At 46.5% G+C, this 23,757-nt stretch overlaps 1 protein-coding gene across 1 annotated transcript in view; it reads left to right on the top strand.

The window, feature by feature from the left end:
• Window positions 1-17,770, top strand: part of LOC310875987 (potassium voltage-gated channel subfamily B member 1-like) — a gene marked incomplete at both ends in the record, with an annotated part of 90,645 nt that extends 72,875 nt beyond the window's left edge. The window contains 8 exons of the mRNA XM_083789436.1: window positions 7,903-8,113; window positions 9,230-9,491; window positions 10,745-11,057; window positions 11,266-11,433; window positions 12,460-12,841; window positions 13,840-14,009; window positions 15,040-15,203; window positions 17,521-17,770. Of these exons, the coding sequence (XP_083645562.1) occupies window positions 7,903-8,113; window positions 9,230-9,491; window positions 10,745-11,057; window positions 11,266-11,433; window positions 12,460-12,841; window positions 13,840-14,009; window positions 15,040-15,203; window positions 17,521-17,770 (1,920 nt within the window). The remainder of the gene's footprint in view (window positions 1-7,902; window positions 8,114-9,229; window positions 9,492-10,744; window positions 11,058-11,265; window positions 11,434-12,459; window positions 12,842-13,839; window positions 14,010-15,039; window positions 15,204-17,520) is intronic.
• Between the last annotated feature and the right edge of the window lie 5,987 nt (window positions 17,771-23,757).

Below are 23,757 nucleotides of genomic sequence, written 5' to 3'. Positions count from 1 at the left end.
CTAGTCATACTCGTGCTCATTAACGTCAAACGGACACATAGGTGAACAGCACATAGATAGGCGGACACGGATATTGCTGTTCCTTGGAGTGGTTGCACCACTCAAAAATCACACCCGTGTGAAGTGATTGGTGCAACTCTGTGTGGGGGCCACACGGTAATCCCCACAGTTACCGTGTGGGGGTCCCTACTGTCACTGTACTGTACTGTAACACCCCAAATCATCATATATACAGTTAATGTGTGTGTGTTAGGTTGCACAACAGTGACACTTGGTGGTGAAAACCAACCAAACGCTATTTTGTGGACGGACGGACGGACGGACGGACGGACGGACGGACAGACAGACAGACAGACAGACAGACAGACAGACAGACAGACAGACAGACAGACAGACAGACAGACAGACAGACAGACAGACAGACAGACAGACAGACAGACAGACAGACAGACAGACAGACAGACAGACAGACAGACAGACAGACAGACAGACAGACAGACAGACAGACAGACCCAGGGACACACACATAGCTGTCCGTAGGAGTGGTTGCACCGCTCAAAAAACAACACAGCTGCTTCTCATTACAGAACTACTCCGTTTTTAATCGCATTCAAGATGACATCCAGACACTCGCTTTAAACGTAATCAGCACGCTAAAATATGTCTCTGGAAATATTATACTGTAGGTTAGAAATATAAGCCCGCGAGCGTTGCTGCCCGTCTCTCGCTGACGTGTAAACAAACAAACTCAGCACATGCACGTTGGGCGACCGGCTCCCACAGCCCCGCCCCTCAAATAAACAAATCAATAAACACATCAAAAACAATATGAATATGCTAAACCAAAAGCACATGAAACTAAATGAACTAATTAAAGTTTATAAACCCCAGGTTTATCTCCTGAGCCACACTGGCATTGAACTAATTAAAGTATAATCACAGCAAACACAATCCAAAGTAACCATGCAATATTAATGAATGGACCAGTATATACAGTACACATACTGTATGTCCTCAACAGCACTATGGCACATGCCACACATCCACACATCCACACATCCATACCACACATCCACACACACATGCCACACATCATGCCACACATCATGCCACACATGCACGCCACACATGCAAATACAACATGGAACGGAGGGAAAAACAGAGTGGTTCTCAAACTTTAATGCCAGGGAACAAGAGAAGACTTCTACGGCTCTAGCAGTGATTCTCAACCCGTTGAATTTCAAGGACCCCCCCCCCAGTTTGACATGCATTAGGCTACGGACGGACCCCCAATGATGGGGGTCCCATGCACTTTGGGAATCTCTGCTCAACATATATGGCACATGTCCCGGCAAACAATGGGACAAAACCCAGTCTCATATACAGTATGGCACGGAGGGAAAAACCACTGAAAGCTTGTACCTTCCTAGTTCCTACCTTTCACTGACTCTGGGTCAGTTCTAGCCCTCCAAGCAGAACTCAATGGTACTTAAGTTTCTGACAGATCAGAGGCAGGGACGTAGCCGCACAAGCCAACCGCACACCGGGAGGCGGTACAATAAACGGTAAACAAACAAGAAGAAATAAAGCGACCAAATCGGTCAAACAAAGATTAAAAATACTTAACGGCTTCCGCGCCACAGGAGATATTCGCAGCGGTTTGTATAGGTACTTATAGTTCACGAATTCAGAATAACTCAAACAAAAAAAGGCCGTCAAACGCCACAGATACGATCTTAGCAAGCATATTTATGTCCGCATTCCAAAATTCCCATACGAAAATATAGTTATGAACAGGGACCCTACATAAAACTCATAAAAATTTCAGAAAAGCTTTATGGAGGGTTCCGAGTTGCAATACCCTCCATTGTCTTAAACGACGTTAAACTGACCAACATTGCAGCTGTAGTCCAAGCTTGAATTATCCTCTGCATGTGATTCTTTTTTTTCAAGTGTTGCAGTTTGGAAGCACTCGTTTTCATTAACGGGTCGCGCTGCTGCCTCCTGCATTATGTGCAAATTCGAAACAGGTGGAACGCAGGGCCGTTCAGTGACATACGACGAGTGCTTCCAAACTCCAGCACTTAGAAAATAATCACCTGCACAGAATTTCTTGACAGAAAGTAGCTCATAACATCTCTACGGTGGATTCTTATTAAACAAAAGCTTGGCAGATTGAAAGAGGATAATTCAAGCTTGGACTACAGCTGCAATGTTTGTGAGTTTAACGTTTAAGACAAGCAGATCGCAAACCAAATTGGATGAATGGGGAGTCAATGGAGGGTATTGCAACTCTAGATTCATCCCATTATAAAAAAATCTAGCGTTGCAAATTGCGGCTAGTACCTTCCTAGTTCCTACCCTTCACCGACTCTGGGTCAGTTCCTACCCTTCACTGACTCTGGCAGTGTCCTAGCCCTCCAAGCAGAACCCAAATGCTACTGAAGTTTCTGACATTTTGACGACCCAGATAGCATTGGGTCCTGTTGCACTACTACCATGCCACCTGGTACACAGCCATTCTTAAACATAAACAACATGTTTAGCGCCTCTCCACGCTCGGTGACGACATATTTCAGTGTGAGGCTTTCTGAATATGTAAAGTATAAGTACCCATACATCCCGCTGCGAATATCTCCTGTGGCGCGGAAGCCGTTAAGTATTTTTAATATATGTTTGCCCGATTTGGAAGCTTGGATTCTTCTCTTCCTTCCTTGTTTATTGACACCTCATTGTACTGCCTATCTGGCTAGCTAGTGGCGCTATAGCTATGACACAGCAGATCAGAGGCAGGGACATAGCCGCACAAGCCAACCGCACACCGGGAGGCGGTACAATAAACGGTAAACAAACAAGAAGAAATAAAGCGACCAAATCGGTCAAACAAAGATTAAAAATACTTAACGGCTTCCGCGCCACAGGAGATATTCGCAGCGGGATGTATAGGTACTTAAAGTTACCGAATTCAGAATAACAAAGGCAAAAAAATGCCGTCACATGGCGCAGCTTCTATTTTAGAGAGAATGATTACTTCCGCGTTCTGGAATTTCCATACGAAAATATAGTTCTGACCAGGGACCCAACATAAAACTCATCAAAATTTCAGAAAAGCTTTATGTAGGGTCCCGAGAGGGGCTAGCAGCGTCCCAGCTTGGCCTCACACAAAACATCACACACCTGCTGAACTCTGTACATTGAATATAAAATGCCCCTAATTAAAATATATCCCCATATTCCATATAATCAAAATGATTACACCAAAGCATCAACATCTGAGAACCACACATGAAACATGAAGGTTTTCTTACCTACTAGTCTGTAGATAGTCTGTACTGTAGGCGACACCTCCTGTCTCCAGCTGCAGGTCCACTAGTCTGTAGGTAGTCTGTCTGTAGGCTACACCTCATGTCTCCAGCCATGCAGGTCCACAACAACAAACACTCAAATCAGGCTTCTGGCCAAACAGTAGGCCTCAGACCTGGCCTCCCCCTTTATGCACTATACCCTTAAAGGGGCAGTGCTACACATGTTAGGGTCCATTTGGTTCAGGGGTGTAGTCATAGTTTTACTAAGGTTATACGTCTAGGAATAAGGTTAGGTTTAGACATAGTTTTACTGAGGTTACGTTTAGGAATAAGGTTAGATTTACACATAGTTTGACTGAGGTTACGTTTAGGAATAACGTTAGATTTAGACATAGTTTGACTGAGGTTACGTTTAGGAATAACGTTAGATTTAGATATAGTTTTACTGAGGTTACGTTTAGGAATAACGTTAGATTTAGACATAGTTTTACTGAGGTTACGTTTAGGAATAAGGACATAGTTTACTGAGGTTACGTTTAGGAATAAGGACATAGTTTACTGAGGTTACGTTTAGGAATAAGGTTAGATTTAGACATATAGTTTTACTGAGGTTACGTTTAGGAATAAGGTTAGATTTAGACATAGTTTGACTGAGGTTACGTTTAGGAATAAGGTTAGATTTAGAGTTTAGACATAGTTTTACTGAGGTTACGTTTAGGAATAAGGACATAGTTTGACTGAGGTTACGTTTAGGAATAAGGTTAGATTTAGACATAGTTTGACTGAGGTTACGTTTAGACCAGACACTAGGTTTACATGTCTCAATGTAAGGTTACACACACGCACGCACGCATGCACGCACGCACGCACGCACGTTTCTCTGCTCTGAATGGATTTTCACGCAAACAGATGTTTTAATGTATTCAATTCCGATATAGGCTCATGTGTGAGTGCAGTATGTGTGCGTAGGATAAGACACTGAGGTAATAATGTGTGAACTGTGTGAATAATTAGTCTCATTCTGTGAGTAGCCTATTGGTGGAGGTCAACGATGTAATGTGTCTACTGAACTCTGCATAGAGGGTATGCGCGTGACATCATCATCAAACCAGGAAGTTATGCGGGAACGCCTACTGAGTGGCAAAAACTACTTTCTGGCCTCGACAGCCCCATACACATCCACACAGAAAAGTAATATCTGATTGCATTAAACAACGTTAAACAATGTTAAACTCACTTTGCCTGTTGCTTTGCCATTCGATGTGCCATTCACTTTAAGCATGCGCATACCCTCTATTTAATAGGGGTGCCCACAAGGTAGATCGTGCAGAGGAGAGATAAAACGGTTCTCGAGTTCCGTGCGTTACAATCGTACACACACACACACATGCACGCACACACGCACACAGAGACGAGGCGCATTTGTAGTAGGATTGTGTGAAGGACAGACATACAGACAGTGATGTAGTGTCTCTCCTCTGCATTAGAACAGGTACAGTGATGTAGTGTCTCTCCTCTGCATTAGAACAGGTACAGTGACGGTGGCTCACGGCCGGGTAGAGTGGTTGGATGGCAGCCGCAAGGTTCCCAGTTGGAGCCCTGTGGGCTCCCCCAGAGTGTCAAAGTGTCCTTGAGCAAAGACTCTGAACCCCTGATTGCTCCTGATGTGCTGGTTTGGTGCCTTGCATGTGTGTGTGAATGCTTGGATTGATGCACAATCTATGTAAAGTGCCTTGGATAAAGGCACTATATAAATGGACCATTTATAGTTTAGCATTTAGGCTACCATTAACGCACTCGCTCACCCAATGGCATAGACTCTCTCTCTCTCTCTCTCTCTCTCTCCCTCTCTCTCTCTCTCTCTCTCGCGTGAGGAGGACAGACAGGCCACTCCACTCAGCCTTGATTTATGGACAACAATTAAGCCGCACAGCGCGGCGTTCGTGAGAGAACCCCCGACCCCTGTTAAAGCTGCTGACCCGTTGATGTCTTGTACACTGGCCTTACTGTTCCAATTAGAATGACTGTATGTCACTGTATGACAAGTACAGTACACACAATTATGGTTGGATTATATTTATACTGCTGCCTCTGTGAATCATCACTCCATTCACAGGTTGTGTGTGACACAGTGACACAATGCATGTACTTTTGTCCATTTGACTGTTTGTGTAAAAAAATAATTGGGCTACTTTTCATGCAAATACTGTATTGTTGACTACATACATTTCTAGGAAGGGAAAAGTACTTTATAGTATTAAGTACTTTGTCCAATATATCTCCCAAAGTGAGTGAACATGAATTGTAACTATAATAATAAAGTTTCCAATTAATTGTAGTGGAGTAAAACATATACATGATTTGACCCTGAGTGAGTTTTGATTGATTAATTGAAATATGTATTAACAGTTTGCAGAATTACAGTACATTTCAAGCACAAACTCAATACAAAGACTGTTAACTGTGAGTGGACGACCCAATTAAGCATTAATAATAATAATAAACTTTATTTATAGCACCTTTCATACATAAATGTAGCTCAAAGTGCTTTACAGAGCAGAAAAGATAATAAAAACAAAAGCAAAACAAAACAGCATTAAAACAGGCATGCAGTTAAAACAATAGGACAATAGCGCAGTGTCAAGTCAGGAGAAGGCAGTGGTACAAAGATAAGAACAGATAAAGCAGGGCAACGACATTAAAAAACAAGCAGTGGGGGAGTGCCTCAAGGACTGTACTTGTGTAAGTGTACTTATAGTTATACCGATTAGCCAGGGAATACATTATTACATTATTATCAGATATTGTTTTTTCCAGGTGATCACAGATGTGATTACCTTGAAAAGTGGTTATGGCAGTTTTTAGCACAAGGAATGTTTTACGTGAAAAACAAATGGATTGCAATGGATTCAGAATCATGAAGAAAACCTCTAGTTTGACCTCTTTGACCCCTCACATGCTAGTTCCATTTAGGCCTGACGTCAAAATTAAACAAATCCTCAAGTTTCTAGATCAGTGGTTCTCAATATTTCATGTCAAGGACCCCCAAAAATATATGAAATTGGCCGCTGATCTGAAAATGTGTTGTTTCAGGGACCTCCACCCAAGAAGCAAAGATTTGAGTTAAAAACGTTCGCTCTGAAAGAATATATATTCAAAGCTTTGCACCACATGTTCATGATTTTTCAAAAATAGCAGACCTACAAGCTCGAGATCTGAATGTCAGTCTTTGTGAGATGTGTCACTATAGACACATTTTCAAACACATTGGTGGAGAAATGTCTTTGGCAAGGAATTTATTCACAGATAATTTATACTTTATTTAATATCCTGGCACTGAGAGGCTGCAGTCTGTTTGGCCTTGTGCCCACTCAGGCTCTGCCTGCAGGGCACTGAAGGAAAGACGAGTCCAGAGAGACGGTCCTCTGAAAAAACTCTTTATCGATCGGAAGGAAATCCAAAACCGCAAAAGTCTGGCCAAAATCTGACACAGACGAGTCTCTATTCCAAATGATTCAATTTACCAATACTGTAGTATAAGATACCTTTCATCCCTGATGCTGCATGGTTTTTTTCCTTTCTTTTTTTCCCCTTATCTTTCTTCAGCCTTACCAGTGCCGTGTATTCATTATGGGACAGGCATAGCTGAGGGGTTAGCAGGGGCGTACCTAGATGTCACTGTGTCCTGACGCAGGCTGATCAGCGAGTGAGGGGGGGCCCCCTTCAGCAGGGGGTCCGGGACCCCTAAAGGGTCCTCATGAGATACTGCAGGGAGCCCGCCAAATCTTTGTTATAGGAACTTTATTTCTGTACATGTGCCACTTGAACCTTTCACATCCCTATTCTGGGGGAACATTAGCCAAAAATAAGGTGTCCTTGGCCTGAAAAGATAATCAATTTCAAAATCTCTAAATGGGTCAAAAATACGGACCTCACACACAGACACTCTGGTGTTAACATCTATGTCTCTCCTCTGTTGTCTATCTATCTATAGATCCTGGCCCTCATCTCACACAGACACTCTGGATCTCGCGCCTGATGGAGGGGAAAGGAACTGGTTGGAATAACATGTTCCTTCCACGCGCTACGTCCAACCAGGGAAACTCCCCCCTGTCAGGTGTAAAGGAGCAACTTGGACACTCAGGCATGAAGGAAGCATGAGTTCAAGTCCGTTGCTCTCCCCTTGTCCCCCATATATGGGGACTAGGTTGGTGGAGGGTGTGTTAGAAAAATGGGTTACAAAATCGTGGGATAAAAAAGATATATTAAAAAAAAAGAAACTCTGGATCTCACAGATCACTCTGGTGTTAACCCATTCTGAACGGGAACCCATTTTGGTGTTAGCATCATGTCGTGCTTTAGCTATTGAAAAATAGCAGATCTACAAGCTCATAGCGCGCCACTGAGTGGCGCGCTAAGAGCTTGTAGGTCTGCTATTTTTGAAAAATCGAAGAACGACTGTGACCTTTTTTTCGAATCTGATCTCAGGTCAGAATGGGTTAATCAGACCAGTGTGTATGTCCAGTGGAAACCTCGTATGAATCTGATCTCAGGTCAGAATGGTGTTAACATCCACGTCTGTGTATCTTCCATGCAGATCCTGGCCATCATCTCCATCCTGTTCATCATCCTGTCCACCATCGCCCTGTCCCTGAACACGCTGCCCGAGCTGCAGGACACGGACGAGTTCGGACACGCCTCCGACAACCCCCAGCTGGCCCACGTGGAGGCCGTGTGCATCGCCTGGTTCACCATGGAGTACCTGCTGCGCTTCCTGTCCTCGCCCAACAAGTGGAAGTTCTTTAAAGGTAGGAATGACCACTTCCTGTCCTCGCCCAACAAGTGGAAGTTCTTTAAAGGTAGGAATGACCACTTCCTGTCCTCGCCCAACAAGTGGAAGTTCTTTAAATGTAGGAACCACCATATATGGAGTTCCCGCTGCGCTTCCTGTCCTCGCCCAACAAGTGGAAGTTCTTTAAAGGTAAGAATGACCACTGTCTGTCCTCGCCCAACAAGTGGAAGTTCTTTAAAGGTAAGAATGACCACTGTCTGTCCTCGCCCAACAAGTGGAAGTTCTTTAAAGGTAAGAATGACCACTGTCTGTCCTCGCCCAACAAGTGGATGTTCTTTAAAGGTAAGAATGACCACTGTCTGTCCTCGCCCAACAAGTGGAAGTTCTTTAAAGGTAAGAATGACCACTGTCTGTCCTCGCCCAACAAGTGGAAGTTCTTTAATGCATCATGATACTCATATAGTGGACATAGATCAAAAACAAACTGTTACATAAATTATACTGTATGCACATGCAGTAAAATAACATGAGATAGATACACCATTACAAACGTGCACAGATGTCAAATTACAGTATATATTCGCAGGTTTGTATGTAAGAAACAAACTGAGGCATAATGAAGTACTGTCACCTCATGAACACATCTTTGCTAAACTGCCTCCCCCTGGCCAGCCGGGGCGCCTGATGGAGGGGAAAGGAACTGGTTGGAATAACGTGTTCCTTCCACGCGCTACGTCCAACCAGGGAAACTCCCCCCTGTCAGGTGTAAAGGAGCAACTTGGACACTCAGGCATGAAGGAAGCATGAGTTCAAGTCCGTTGCTCACCCCTTGTCCCCCATATATGGGGACTAGGTTGGTGGAGGGTGTGTAGAGCCCAGGATCACATTAGATGATTGACACAGGGGTGAAAAATGGGTTACAAAAATCGTGGGATAAAACATATTGAAAAAATAAAAAATAAATAAACACATCTTTGCTCAGACACATTATGACGTAAATGATCCATTCATTGTGGCTCTTCTTCTATGCTTATGTCGCACATTCCACACATGGCGTTGGCCTCACCATCCCGCCTGACGGCATAACGGCGTGTAATCGGTTCATTTTAAAAGCGTCCGTTTTCTCCTCCAGGTCCTCTGAACGTCATCGACCTCCTGGCCATCCTGCCCTACTACGTGACCATCTTCCTGACCGAGTCCAACAAGAGCGTGCTGCAGTTCCAGAACGTGCGCCGCGTGGTCCAGATCTTCCGGATCATGAGGATCCTGAGGATCCTGAAGCTGGCGCGCCACTCCACGGGCCTCCAGTCGCTGGGCTTCACCCTGAGGAGGAGCTACAACGAGCTGGGCCTCCTCATCCTCTTCCTGGCCATGGGCATCATGATCTTCTCCAGGTTAGACCGTGGTTTGGGGAAAAAGATCTTTGGAAAAAAAACTTGCAAATTCGCTCTCGAAACTAATTCAAACTAACTGAACGGGGGAAAAAAGTGAGTGTTGGACACAGGTACACACATAGCTGTGCAATGGAGTGGCTGCACCACTCAAAAAGGTCAAAACAGTTCATTTTTGAGGGGCGCTAGCCGTATACAGCTTCAATGTTTGTTTTTCATAAACACAGCTACCACCCAAAGCACACTTTTGCAGGAATCATCAAATCACAAATCATTCGGTTTTTCAGGATTTCATCCAATAGGGAACATTTTAATCAGGCCACACACACACTCTTCACAGTCCTCCGAAGGAGAGGTTAAAGCAAAAGATTTTTGCGTACCATGGAGCAATGCCCTGGCCTCTCTCTCCCCCACCCAGTCCCTCTCCACAAACACTCTGCCTCCTACCCCTAACCCTCTCACCCCCATTTCTAACCCTAACCTCAATCCTAGCTTTCTTCCCCAGCCACCTCAGAGCATGCACCCGGAGCAGAGGCCTCTCTCTAGCGCGGGGACAGGGACAGACCTGGACGGGGCCCACACATTACCCTCTCCTCTATGTCTTCCCTCCTCCAACTCTTCTTCTCCCACCATCCAGGCCATCGGCTCCTCTACCATTACAACACTACTCCCATTCATAACCACATTTTCACATACACTCCAACCACTACACCACAAATTTAAACAGAATTTCACCACTACACAACAATCCTACCCCCCATTACAAACACATCAGGTCATTTCTGCACTCAGAAGGAATAGGAACCTGGGAGACCTCCTTGTGCATTCCAAATTTTCCACTTTACCCCCCAAGCCCCCACAGCCACATACACTCCATTTCAAACCCCGCAAATTCATCAACAACCCCCATAGTCACAAAACAGTTCATTTTTGAGGGGCGCTAGCCCTATACTGCTTCAATGTTTGTTTTTCAACGCCATAGACGATAAAGGAAAGTTTGTTTTGAGGACTAAAACATATAAACATTAGCACCCGTTGCTTAAACAAACATTATGTTGTAATTGATGCTGTAAGATGATCACATGGGTGTGATTTGTTATTTACATTTTGGTTTAGTTTGAGTTCGTTTTGACCTGATTGTAAAAAGGGTAGAAGACCCTCCGCTCCGTGTCGGGTCTGCCTACGCCCCCCCCAGCCATTGTAAAATACCCGGTAATCTGAGACCTCACCTGGCTTATTGCTTCGATCTTCTCCAGCCTGGTGTTCTTCGCCGAGAAGGACGAGGACGACACCAAGTTCAAGAGCATCCCGGCGTCCTTCTGGTGGGCGACCATCACCATGACCACGGTGGGCTACGGCGACATCTACCCCAAGACGCTGCTGGGGAAGATCGTGGGCGGGCTGTGCTGCATCGCCGGCGTGCTGGTCATCGCGCTCCCCATTCCGATCATCGTCAACAACTTCTCCGAGTTCTACAAGGAGCAGAAGAGGCAGGAGAAGGCCGTGAAGCGCCGCGAGGCGCTGGAGCGCGCCAAGCGGAACGGCAGCATCGTGTCCATGAACATGAAGGTACAGGAGTGTTGGGCGAGATCGTGATAAATACCGTCGAGATATGTCGGAAATACAGTAAATACCGTCGAGACGATATACGATGTCTCCACGATTAGGGATGTCAGGGTTAGGGTATATGTTTATGGTATATATGGTACCATGGTATGGTATATATGGTATATATGTTTAATATAAATATTAAACATTGTGATATAATATTTTAAAGGAGGCGTTTGCGCGCAGCGCCGAGCTGATGGACGTGGTGGTGGAGAAGGGCGGTGGGGAACGACAACCGCACGACAACCACCTGTCGCCCGGCCGCTGGAAATCCGAGACCAGCTCCAACCGGTCCTTCACCGCCCAGGAGCTGCTGGGCTCGCCCGGCCCCGCCCAGGTAAGCCCCGCCCCCAGTTAGGCCCCGCCCATGTGGCCGTACCATTACGGCAAGATTTTCATGTGACATGTCAAAATCCGGCTTTTTCATGATCCTGAATGCATTCCAAGCATGGTTTTGCACAAAAAACACTCTTTGGGTTAAATTTGGCCATAGCCACTTGCCCAAAATGTGCCCAAAATGTGCTGACCTCATCACATTTGTCATGACGGCTATGGACGTTTTGCATTATTGCACACTATTATTAAATGTCCTCTTTTAACTTGATTGTTTATATTGTGCCCATTTGCACAGCACTTTGTAACATCGTTTTGAAAGGTGTTTTATAAATAAAATGCACTTATTATAGGGATGTCCCGATCATGGTTTTTTTGCTCCCGATCCAACAACTGTACTTACTTATACTTTGTTCTGCCCTTACTGTACGTTTGGTGTACAGTCTGTATGGCTTGGCAGACAGCTAACAAAGTTACCAATAAAGCTCCAAAAGGCATTGACTTGGTTTAGGTTCTTTACTGGTGATAACTTAAATTGTAAAACTACAATACAGAAAAAATAGAAAACACAACATTGGTGTCATATACTGTACAATCATAAACCAAACATTAGTTATTTGTATATGCATCACACAAGATTACAAAAAGAACATGTTGTACTCACTGCATGTACTAAATGCATTCAACAAATCAAATTACAAAACCTTTTAGAAAGATTAAACAAACCTATATTGCTTTAAGAGCCATAAACTTTAACACAAAACACACAAACTTACAGACTTATCCTGTCCAAGGCCTGGGATAAAGGAAACACTGAGTGAGCTCTTGACAGAGTGCTGGTTTACACTGAACTGACTTTGACCAAACTAATCACCTGTTAAATACCCTGGTGAGGCTACCAGGTGAGGAGAGTTACTAATTAGGCAAAGGAACATTGGTCTCCATTACACATACAAGGCTTAAAGGTAAACTACGTAGAAAGTAAACAGCACATATACTTACTAATACTTACTTAATTCCCTCCCTCCAGGTGTCCTGCAGCCCTCAGAGGCTCAACGCTCTGAAGCTGGAGGAGATGTACAACCAGATGGCCAAGACGCAGTCGCAGCCCAACCTCAATGGGAGGAGGGGGGTGGGGCCGGGTGGGGGCTCCAATAAGCTGACGGACGAGATGGAGCTGGGCGCCATGATGCTGCTGGGGGCCCAGGACCACCGGCCGGGGGGGGGTGGGGGTCTGCGGGGGGACGGCGGCGTGGGGGACATGAAGAGCCTGTCCAGCATCGACAGCTACATCAGCTGCGCCACCGACTTCCAGGAGAGCAGCAATAACAACCCGCCGCGGTTCCCTCACAGCCCGGCGGCCGCCGTGGTGCTCAGCGGCTTCCCGTCGGACAGCGGAGGTCAAGGTCAAGGTAAGCTTTATTGTCCAACAAGGGACGTTTGTCTTGGGCAGGGGTGGTGCAACTTTGACGATGGAGAGGGCCATTATATTGCCACACTCACTCCAGAGGGCCGCATTGCATATTACTGTCGTAGCAAAAATAGGCAAAATAGCTGATCTACAAGCTCAAAGCGCGTCGCAGTGTGACGCGTTTTGAGCTTGAAGATCAGCTATTTTTGCTATACTGTATTTTAATTGAAATTCAGAATCTTTTGCAATTTTTTTATTGGAATCCTGAAAAGTAATATATAGTAGTTCTATTTTATTTCAAATGCTGTTGCCTTAAATTATAGTTATGTAACGTTATGAACTAAATACAAATACATTGGACATAAAAAGAAACATTCCAATACTACTCATTAAGCTACTAATTTAGACTAAAGTCATTAAAGCGAGTCATGTTTGCATATTTGAAACTATAACAACTGAAATCAATAATATATCACAGTATTCTGAGATTAAGCTGCGGGCCACTTTAAGTGATGGTGGGGGCCGCATGTGGCCCCCGGGCCGCCAGTTGCCCGTGTATGGGCTTGAATTCGCCCCTGCTGCGGGCGGCCACACACAACACATCACCCTGCATTCGTGGTCTCAGGAACGGGCAGTTGTTTTATACAGACGGGTAAAAGGTCCCCTTTGATGTGTAATGTGTGCACGTCCCTGCCCCTATATTGATCTTCCCTGCAGGACGGTATTCCCACCTCTCGGGAGGAGGGCGTCCGGGCGCCAGAACCACGGGCCCAGCGCCGCAGAGCGCTCTGGACCGAGGAGGAGGAGGGGGAGGAGGAGGAGGAGGGGGAGGAGGAGGCGAGCCCACGACGGTGCTCGTCGCCCCTCCAACCAAACCCTCGTACACCGAGACCGCTCGGAGGTTCCTCTTCTCCGGAGGAGGAGGAAACCCGGCCCCTGTGTCCTCCAGGGGCGTCACAGCAGCGTCGCAGCAGCAGCAGCACAGGACAGGAGGAGGAGGAGGAGGAGGAGGAGGGGGCTGCAGCCTCCGCGGGGGCGGCGGCGGCGGCGTCCACGACGCGGACTCGGGACCCTCGCCTCTCTCCGACTGCTCGCTGACGTCGGACCGCTCGCTGCTGAGCCCCGAGACCTCGCTGTACACCACGGCCAGCAGCCGCACGCCGCCACAGTCCCCGGTACGGATGGTATAATTATGGCTTATTGCTTTTCTAAAACGGTTACAAACATATAGCAATATGAACCTAATAAAACGATTGAATTCACAAAAGTAGCTACGCTTTGCGCCACCAGAGCGAGCCACATCACTTCCTTGTTGTGCTCGGCAAGTAGCCTATGTGACGGGAGAATAGCGCTTGATGCCTTTACGGGGCTGCCTGGAGCCACGCATTCACAGTCATATGAGCCGGGCGGTGCTTACACACCCCCGCACGGCATGTGTTTGTAAAGCAATCAAGCGCTCCCCTTCCCCAGTACAGCTGGAATCAGCTGCGAATGATACAAAGTGATTGAAGGAGTGGGTTATCGGTGGAATTTACACCGGTCACACCGGAACCCTACATCTTCAACAGTGGGTCTCATGTCTATGAGGACCCCCATGGATCCACATTTTTATTAGGCCGCGGACCCCCATTTTAACTGTTTAAGTGCCAGGGACGTAATCCCGTAACCCCGACGTCTTTGCAATGAGTGCCAAAGACGACAAGACGTAAAAATAAATTACGTGCGTGCGTGCGTGTGTGCGTGTCTGTGCTTAATTGCTCGTTGACGCTCATTAACATTTTATACATATCAAGGCAATTATAGGTTTCTGCACTCATTTTTGGTTTCGGTCTACAATTGTGCATTTTGAAAAACCTGCTGCTTTTCAACGAATCGATGTAGCGGTCGATAAGGTTTTATCAACTTAACGAATGGGTAATATTGTGCATATAACGGATTAATCATTTGCATAATGGGTACTAACCCATTTTGGTCGGGAACCCCTTTTGGTATTAGCATTATGTTATGCTTTAAGCTATTGAAAAATAGCAGATCTACAAGCTCATAGCGCGCCACCGAGTGGCGCGGTATGAGCTTGTAGGTCTGCTATTTTTGAAAAATTGAAGAACGACTGACATAGTGTGTATGTATAGAAGAACATTTTTAGAATCTGATCTCAGTTCAGAATGGGTACTAATTAGCATATATCTCCCCCTGCAGTCCCCTGAGAGCCTGCCGCTGACCCAGGGTCAGGCCGTCTTCACCTTCCACGACTCGTCCATCAGTAAGTACATCGACGCCGACACGGACGACGACGACCACCTCCGAGACGTCTCCGACGCCCACAGCCCCTCAGAGCGCCTGCTGACCGGCCTGAGCCCCAGGTGGAGTAATTAGTGATTTATATCGCCGGAGCCCCAGGTGGAGTAATTAGTGATTTATATCGCCGGAGCCCCAGGTGGAGTAATTAGTGATTTATATCGCCTGAGCCCCAGGTGGAGTAATTAGTGATTAGGTCAGGCTCGTCCACAAAAAAAACTACAGTTCCCATTCTATTCGTCTGTACCAGGCTGACTATAGCAGTGTTGTTTTCGTCGACTAAAACTAAGACGAAAAATGTTCATCGACTACCTTTTTTCACTGACAAAAACAAATGGAAACTAAATAAAAACTAAGCTACGGTGACTAAAACTAAGACTAAATATACTGACAATTTCGTCGACAAATAAAAACTAGACCAAAATGTTAGGAAGGGACTAGTGGACAAGAGATCCAGTATAAGTAATTTTACACTTGGCTTCAGTTCAGGTGGATCACCACCCATCACCACCCACCAGGCAAACCAGGCATACTGAATGAACTGGTGGGCGTGTCCACATAAAAGCATGATTTTAACAAATACTGTACACTTTTTGGAAAAAGTTCTTCCCCCTTATATTGTAATAATACCTGATGATCATATTTTAGCGTTGCGACGCGTTGTGAGCTATTTTCAGCAAGTGTAAAAACACTCATTACGACGGCATCAAGACCCGCCAAAATACATTTTAGTCGACTAAATCAACTGTAGATTTAGTCGACTAAAACTAGACTAACACTAAGACATTCCAGGTGACTAAAATGTGAGTAAAACTAAATCAAGTTTCAGGCCAAAGACTATGACTAAACTAAAATAGAAATTTGCTGCCAAAAACAACACTGGACTATAGGTACCTTTCAAAGCCTTTCATGTGAAAAGTACCTCTGGAAGCCACACCTCTGATGTGGGTGTGGTTTAGTCTTAAGGGGTGTGTTTTTTCACCCACTGTGTAATACAATAAACGGACAGTAGGTGGCAGTATAGGACAGAGGCCAGAGCAACTATACATTCCAAAGATACGGGACTCCACTGTAGATGTTAGCAAGGGGCCTGGGCCGTGGCTCAGCGGTCCAGGCACCTTGGCTGGTATAATCCAGTCTGTCCAGTGTGCCGCGGGTTCGACTATTTACTGCATGTCACCCCCCCCCCCCCCATCTCTCTCTCCCCATTTCCTGTCAGGCTACTGTCTGTCCCTCCATAAACGAACGATCTAATATGAATATCATTTTACACTTGGTTGCTGAAAATAGCCGATCTACAAGCTCCATCTATACAAGCTTGTAGATCGGCTATTTTCAGCAAGTGTAAAATCAGTCAGTACGACATCAAGGCGCGCCAAAATACATTTTAGTCGACTAAAATATTATAGTATTTAGTCGAACAATAAAAAAAGACTAACACTAATACATTCCAGGTGACTAAAATGTGACTTAAACTAAATGAAAACTATTCAAAGACTATGACAACAAAACAATGAACATTATAGAATGAATTAAAAACCTGGTAACAATGGCAGAAGCCACTAAGAAAAGGCCCTGACATATAGAAGTGATTTAAAAGACGATTATAATTTATATTATATAATATTATAATTGCAGTATTTCACTCGAAGGTAAAGCACACCCTCTCGTGTAATATTGCGTAATCGATTACTTTTGTACATTAGTCAAATTATCGCAAAGCTATTGTTATTTGAATTTTTAAAAACAATTTTTATATCGCTGTTGTCTGGCAGAAACCTCTAATCTCCATATTTAATTTGTTTCTGTAAATTAATGTCCTTAAAGATGGAGTGCCACCATTTTTTTCACCCTAAAATATGATCATCAGGTATTATTACAATATAAGGGGGAAGAACTTTTTCCAAAAACTGTACAGTATTTGTTAAAATCATGCTTTTATGTGGACACGCCCACCAGTTCATTCAGTATGCCTGGTTTGCCTGGTGGGTGGTGATGGGTGGTGATCCACCTGAACTGAAGCCGCACCCACAGCTGTAGTTGTATGATAAAGGGGGAGGGGTTAGGGGAGGGGATGATAGTGTGATGTCACTATATTACTGTTTACTTCATTGGCCCGTTTGACTGTCAAGGGTTCAGCCTCCAGGAAGAAACCCTAAATACAAAGTTAATACCATTGCACATAAAAACAACTCCAGGGTTTCTAATGAAGTACCGTCACCTCATAGACACATGAAAAACTGGAAAAAATACAAAAACTGTGGCACTCCATCTTTAATTGATCACACAGAAAAGCATCAAAAGTAGCAGATCTGTGGGATTATATTGATCATTTTTGACCGGTGGGACTAACACACCGTCTGTCCTCTGTTGTCCAATAAGGTGTCGCATCAACAGCGGCTACCAGCGAGCCGCCAACCACCTGGAAGCGGCCCAGAAGAAGATGCTGGCGGGCCAGAACTGTCGGTTCCCTCACGAGAAGAACCACGTGACCCCGGACGCCATGATGATGGCCGGGGGCGGCGGCACCACGGCGCGAGGAGGCAGCAGGAACAAGTTCGGGGACCGCGGGGGAGGAGGAGGAGGGGGAGGGGGAGGGGGCGTCGGCGTGCGTCCGGACGAGACTCTCTGAGACGAGCCGACGTGTCGCAGCGTGAAACGGGAGAGCGCGGGGGCGAATTAATGGAGCTAGCTAGCTAGCGGGAGACAACCGCGAGATGGACGCTACGCACGTCATGCAAAGAGAGAGACCACCGCGACAGAGACGCTACGCACACCATGCAGAGAGAGAGACGTTACGCGACAGGGACGCTACGCACACCATGCAGAGAGAGAGAGACGTTACGCGACAGGGACGCTACGCACGCCATGCAGAGAGAGAGAGACGTTACGCGACAGGGACGCTACGCACGCCATGCAGAGAAAGAGAGACGTTACGCGACAGACGTTACGCGACAGGGACGCTACGCACGCCATGCAGAGAAAGAGAGACGTTACGCGACAGGGACGCTACGCACGCCATGTAGAGAGAGAGAGACGTTACGCGACAGGGACGCTACGCACGCCATGTAGGGAGAGAGAGACGTTACGCGACAGGGACGCTACGCATGCCATGCAGAGAGAGAGAGACGTTACGCGACAGGGACGCTACGCACGCCATGCAGAGAGAGAGACCACCGCGACAGGGACGCTACGCACGCCATGCAGAGAGAGAGAGACGTTACGTGACAGGGACGCTACGCACGCCATGCAGAGAGAGAGACGTTACGGGACAGGGACGCTACGCACGCCATGCAGAGAGAGAGAGACGTTACGCGACAGGGACGCTACGCACGCCATGCAGAGAGAGAGACCACCGCGACAGGGACGCTACGCATGCCATGCAGAGAGAGAGAGACGTTACGCGACAGGGACGCTACGCACGCCATGCAGAGAGAGAGAGACGTTACGCGACAGGGACGCTACGCATGCCATGCAGAGAGAGAGAGACGTTACGCGACAGGGACGCTACGCACGCCATGCAGAGAGAGAGACCACCGCGACAGGGACGCTACGCACGCCATGCAGAGAGAGAGACGTTACGTGACAGGGACGCTACGCACGCCATGCAGAGAGAGAGAGACGTTACGCGACAGGGACGCTACGCACGCCATGCAGAGAGAGAGAGACGTTACGCGACAGGGACGCTACGCACGCCATGCAGAGAGAGAGAGACGTTACGCGACAGGGACGCTACGCACGCCATGCAGAGAGAGAGACGTTACGCGACAGGGACGCTACGCACGCCATGCAGAGAGAGAGACGTTACGCGACAGGGACGCTACGCACGCCATGCAGAGAGAGAGACGTTACGCGACAGGGCCGCTACGCATGCCATGCAGAGAGAGAGAGACCACCGCGACAGGGACGCTACGCACGCCATGCAGAGAGAGAGACGTTACGTGACAGGGACGCTACGCACGCCATGCAGAGAGAGAGACGTTACGTGGTGGTGCAAAACTCTGGAGGACGGAAGGACGGACGGACGGACGCACATAGACGGGTGGGGGACTAGAGGGAAAAGGACCAGGGGGAGGTTAGGAAACACTAGCCTCGGTCCCAGCCTTACTCATTACTGTGAAGAGAGAGAAAGGCCTGCATGGTCACAATGTAAGGTCACATGGTCACATGGTCACATGGTCACAATGGAAGGCAGAGAGGGCATATAGCCGGATGTGTCGTCCCGGGATACGTTATTTTTCGGCTAATCTCAACACCTGTTTCATTCACAGATGAATGTAAACAGATTTGTAAAAGCATCAACGTAATTTCTATGAGTGGGACTTCCACCAAAATCCTGCTTATACTTCCACCAAATTCAGCCTAGAGGAAACACTAACCAGAGGAGTGATACGATGCTTGGCGGACGGACGGACGGACGGCATGGCCCGGCCCGGCTCAGACAGGCCGCGGTCGCACGAGGCTCAGGGTTCGTTTGGAGTAAGGCTACAGTAAGGCTACAGTAAGGCTACAATAAGTCTACAGTGAGGCTACAGTAAGTCTACAGTGAGGCTACAGTAAGGCTACAGTAAGGCTACAGTGAGGCTACAGTAAGTCTACAGTAAGGCTACAGTAAGGCTACAGTAAGGCTACAGTGAGGCTACAGTGAGGCTACAGTAAGGCTACAGTGAGGCTACAGTAAGGCTACAGTAAGGCTACAGTAAGGCTACAGTAAGTCTACAACCTTCCGCTGTTTCACGTCGCTCGCTCTACACTCCAACTCCCCGGCGGTGGGATGCATGCCGAGCCGAGCCGAGCCGCGCGGACAGCGTAGTATAGGGCGGTGACGGGGACCCCCCGGGGGACCCCGCCACCCCTCCCCTCTCCCAGCGGTCCTTGAGGGGGTTCCAGGGGGTCCCCATGAACCTACATGGAAACCGTCACAGCCTTGAATATGTAACTCTGAGAGTGTACAAAAAATGGAACCGAATGGAATGGACCGTACCGTACCGTACCGTACCGTACCGTACCGTACCGTACCGTACACCCTCAAGAGTTGTTGTGGGGGACCTAAATACATCCCAAAATTGGTGGGGGTCCTTGGCGGAGGGTTCCCCACGATAGAAGGGGTGGAGTCAGCCCCCCCCCCCAAGGCCGTGCATGGGCAGGCCAGAGAAGTATTTTGGGGGCACAATGGGTGGGGGGGGGGGGGGGGTGTTGTTCTGAACACTGTGGAGGAACCGTCTCCATGTTGACCTGCAGACTACAGAGGAATCTGAGCTGCCCGTTTATTACAGACACTGTGGAGGAACCGTCTCCATGTTGACCTGCAGACTACAGAGGAATCTGAGCTGCCCGTTTATTACAGACACTGTGGAGGAACTGTCTCCATGTTGTCCTGGCAGACTACAGAGGAATCTGAGCTGCCCGTTTATTACAGACACTGTGGAGGAACCGTCTCCATGTTGTCCTGGCAGACTACAGAGGAATCTGAGCTGCCCGTTTATTACAGACACTGTGGAGGAACCGTCTCCATGTTGTCCTGGCAGACTACAGAGGAATCTGAGCTGCCCGTTTATTACAGACACTGTGGAGGAACCGTCTCCATGTTGACCTGCGGACTACAGAGGAATCTGAGCTGCCCGTTTATTACAGACACTGTGGAGGAACCGTCTCCATGTTGACCTGCGGATTACAGAGGAATCTGAGCTGCCCGTTTATTACAGACACTGTGGAGGAACCGTCTCCATGTTGTCCTGGCAGACTACAGAGGAATCTGAGCTGCCCGTTTATTACAGACACTTTGTCCTGGAAGGAAGATACACAAAGACTTCATAGAGGATGCCTATAAGCTATATTTATTAATGCCCTCCTGCCCCAAACCTGGCCTTAGTCATCCACGCGCACGAGTGTGTGTGTGTGTGTGTGTGTGTGTGTGTGGGGTAACTGGTATGCTAGGTATATGCGTGTGCAAAAGGTAATTTATGTATACTGACTTTTGAGACGGTCTTACCCGATTTATTTTTATATAGATGAGAGAAATGTATCAATAGAGAGAAAAACACATGTGATAGTTTAATGTGACACCCAATCATGTCTGTTTATGTTGATGTGTTGATGTTACATGTCCTGGCGCACTCACGCACTCACGCACGCACAGACACACACCAGCTGGGGTTGTTGTGTACTCGAGTACTGTACTTTTTACTTCACTGGAGTATTTCTAATTTCCAGTATACTTTCTTCTTTCTTCTACTCCCACTACATCTCAGAGGCAAATATTAGATACTTTTACTACACCAATTATTTTGTTGAAAACTTCAGTTGCTATAGTTACGTTGTAGATTTAGATTATTTTGAATATTGTGATCATTATTCTGTCATCTACATCTCCATGCTGTATTGATGTTGGTATAGCATATAGGAGAGATAACAGGCACACCTTGATCAAAATAACAATTCTTCTACATACATTACATAATGCAGGCATTCCACTCATTTTCAACATTTCACTATATGTCATTAATATACCTTTAGATCTGTAATTAAAAAAAGTCCCCTTATTCTGTATTTCCTAGAACTGGAGGTCATTAACATGGTAAATCACATTGTTAATGATTTTTTTGTTAATGATTTTTCTAGGAAACACAGAATGGTTGGGACTTTTTTAATTGTTTCCACACAACACCTCTCTAAGGTATATTAATGACATGGTAAAATGTTGAAAATGAGTGGTATTCCCCTTTAACAATACATTTACTAATGAGAGTGTACGCACGCACACACACGCACGCACACGCACACGCACACGCACACACACACACACACACACACACACACACACACACACACACACACACACACACAGAGTTAAGGTCATATTCACAGATCATAGCATAATAATGTCTCCATTGAATTGAAAGGATGTCATTCAGTGCTATATCGGTGTCTAGCAGTGACAGCGTGTCGCACGCACGCACGCACGCACGCACGCACGCACGCACGCACGCACGCACGCACGCACGCTTAACCCATTCTGAACGGGAACCCCTTTTGGTGTTAGCATCATGTTATGCTTTAGCTATTGAAAAATAGCAGATCTACAAGCTCATGAGCTATGAGCTTGTAGGTCTGCAATTTTAGAAAAATCGAAGAACGACTGACATTTTTTAGAATCTGATCTCAGGTCAGAATGGGTTAAAGGGCAAATTATAGACAAGACGGACCGGGAGGATATGCTATCTCTGGCCAGTTGCCATGGTGACAGCAGGCTGTCCTCAAGAACCACAACAGGCTCCTTTAATTGAGGTGGACAAGGTCTGATAGCATCTGATGTAACGTAACGCACACACACACACACACACACACACACACACACACACACGTGCACACGCACGCACGCACGCACACACACAGGAAACTGAAAGTGTCCCTGCACAAACGCTACAATTTTAAAGGGACATTTCATCGTCGATAACTCAGGCTTATATGTGAACACCCAGGACAGTTTTTTTTTTTTTTAGTTAATTGCTCGATTCAGTGTTTAGATATTTGATATTCATTTTATCTGCCCCGCCCCCTTCCTTCCTATACAAACCCATTATAACTTCAAACTCCATTTCAATATTATTTATTTGATAACACCCGATCTTGCTTGTAGTGACTCACACTGCTCTTGTGGTGCATGAGGGGTGGGGGGGGGGGGGGGGTCTAGGGGGAGGGGGGGGGGGGGTTTCTTTCAATTACTTTTTTCATTATCATTTTTTTTGACAGCAGATTAAAAACCAAACTTTAATTCATTTCTACAAGTGTGACCTCCTTGACCAATGACACGCTAGCTTTAAGCTTTCTTCAAAGACTTCTCTAAAATATCCATTTTAATTAGCCCTTCGCTAAGTCCCTCCCCCAACCGTCCTTGTCCAATAGGCACGTTAGCGGTAAGTCCCTCCCCCAACCCGTCCTTGTCCAATAGGCACGTTAGCAGCGCTAAGTCCCTCCCCCAACCCGTCCTTGTCCAATAGGCACGTTAGCAGCGCTAAGTCCCTCCCCCAACCCGTCCTTGTCCAATAGGCACGTTAGCAGCACTAAGTCCCTCCCCCAACCCGTCCTTGTCCAATAGGCACGTTAGCAGCGAGGCAATCTGGGAACCCATCGACAAAAAAAGGAAAAACAGCACCCTCTGCTGTTTGTTTCCTTTGAATTTGCCTCTGGGGGAGTGGTCCCAGTAGTAGTATAACAGGATGTTATTGAACTGTATGTTCAACAACACAGCCATGACGTTAAGATGTGTATGTTCAACAACACAGCCATGACGTTAAGCTGTGTATGTTCAACAACACAGCCATGACGTTAAGGTGTGTATGTTCAACAACACAGCCATGACGTTAAGATGTGTATGTTCAACAACACAGCCATGACGTTAAGATGTGTATGTGTTCAACAACACAGCCATGACGTTAAGATGTGTATGTGTTCAACAACACAGCCATGACGTTAAGCTGTGTATGTGTTCAACACATGTGACGTTAAGATGTGTATGTTCAACAACACAGCCATGACGTTAAGATGTGTATGTTCAACAACACAGCCATGACGTTAAGCTGTGTATGTGTTCAACAACACAGCCATGACGTTAAGATG

The sequence above is a fragment of the Protomyctophum parallelum genome (genome assembly GCF_964188405.1).
Source record: "Protomyctophum parallelum genome assembly, chromosome: 18".
Taxonomy (NCBI): Eukaryota; Metazoa; Chordata; class Actinopteri; order Myctophiformes; family Myctophidae; genus Protomyctophum; species Protomyctophum parallelum.
The sequence above is the reverse complement of the archived record's forward strand: the minus strand, read 5'-3'. Positions and strand labels throughout refer to the sequence as shown.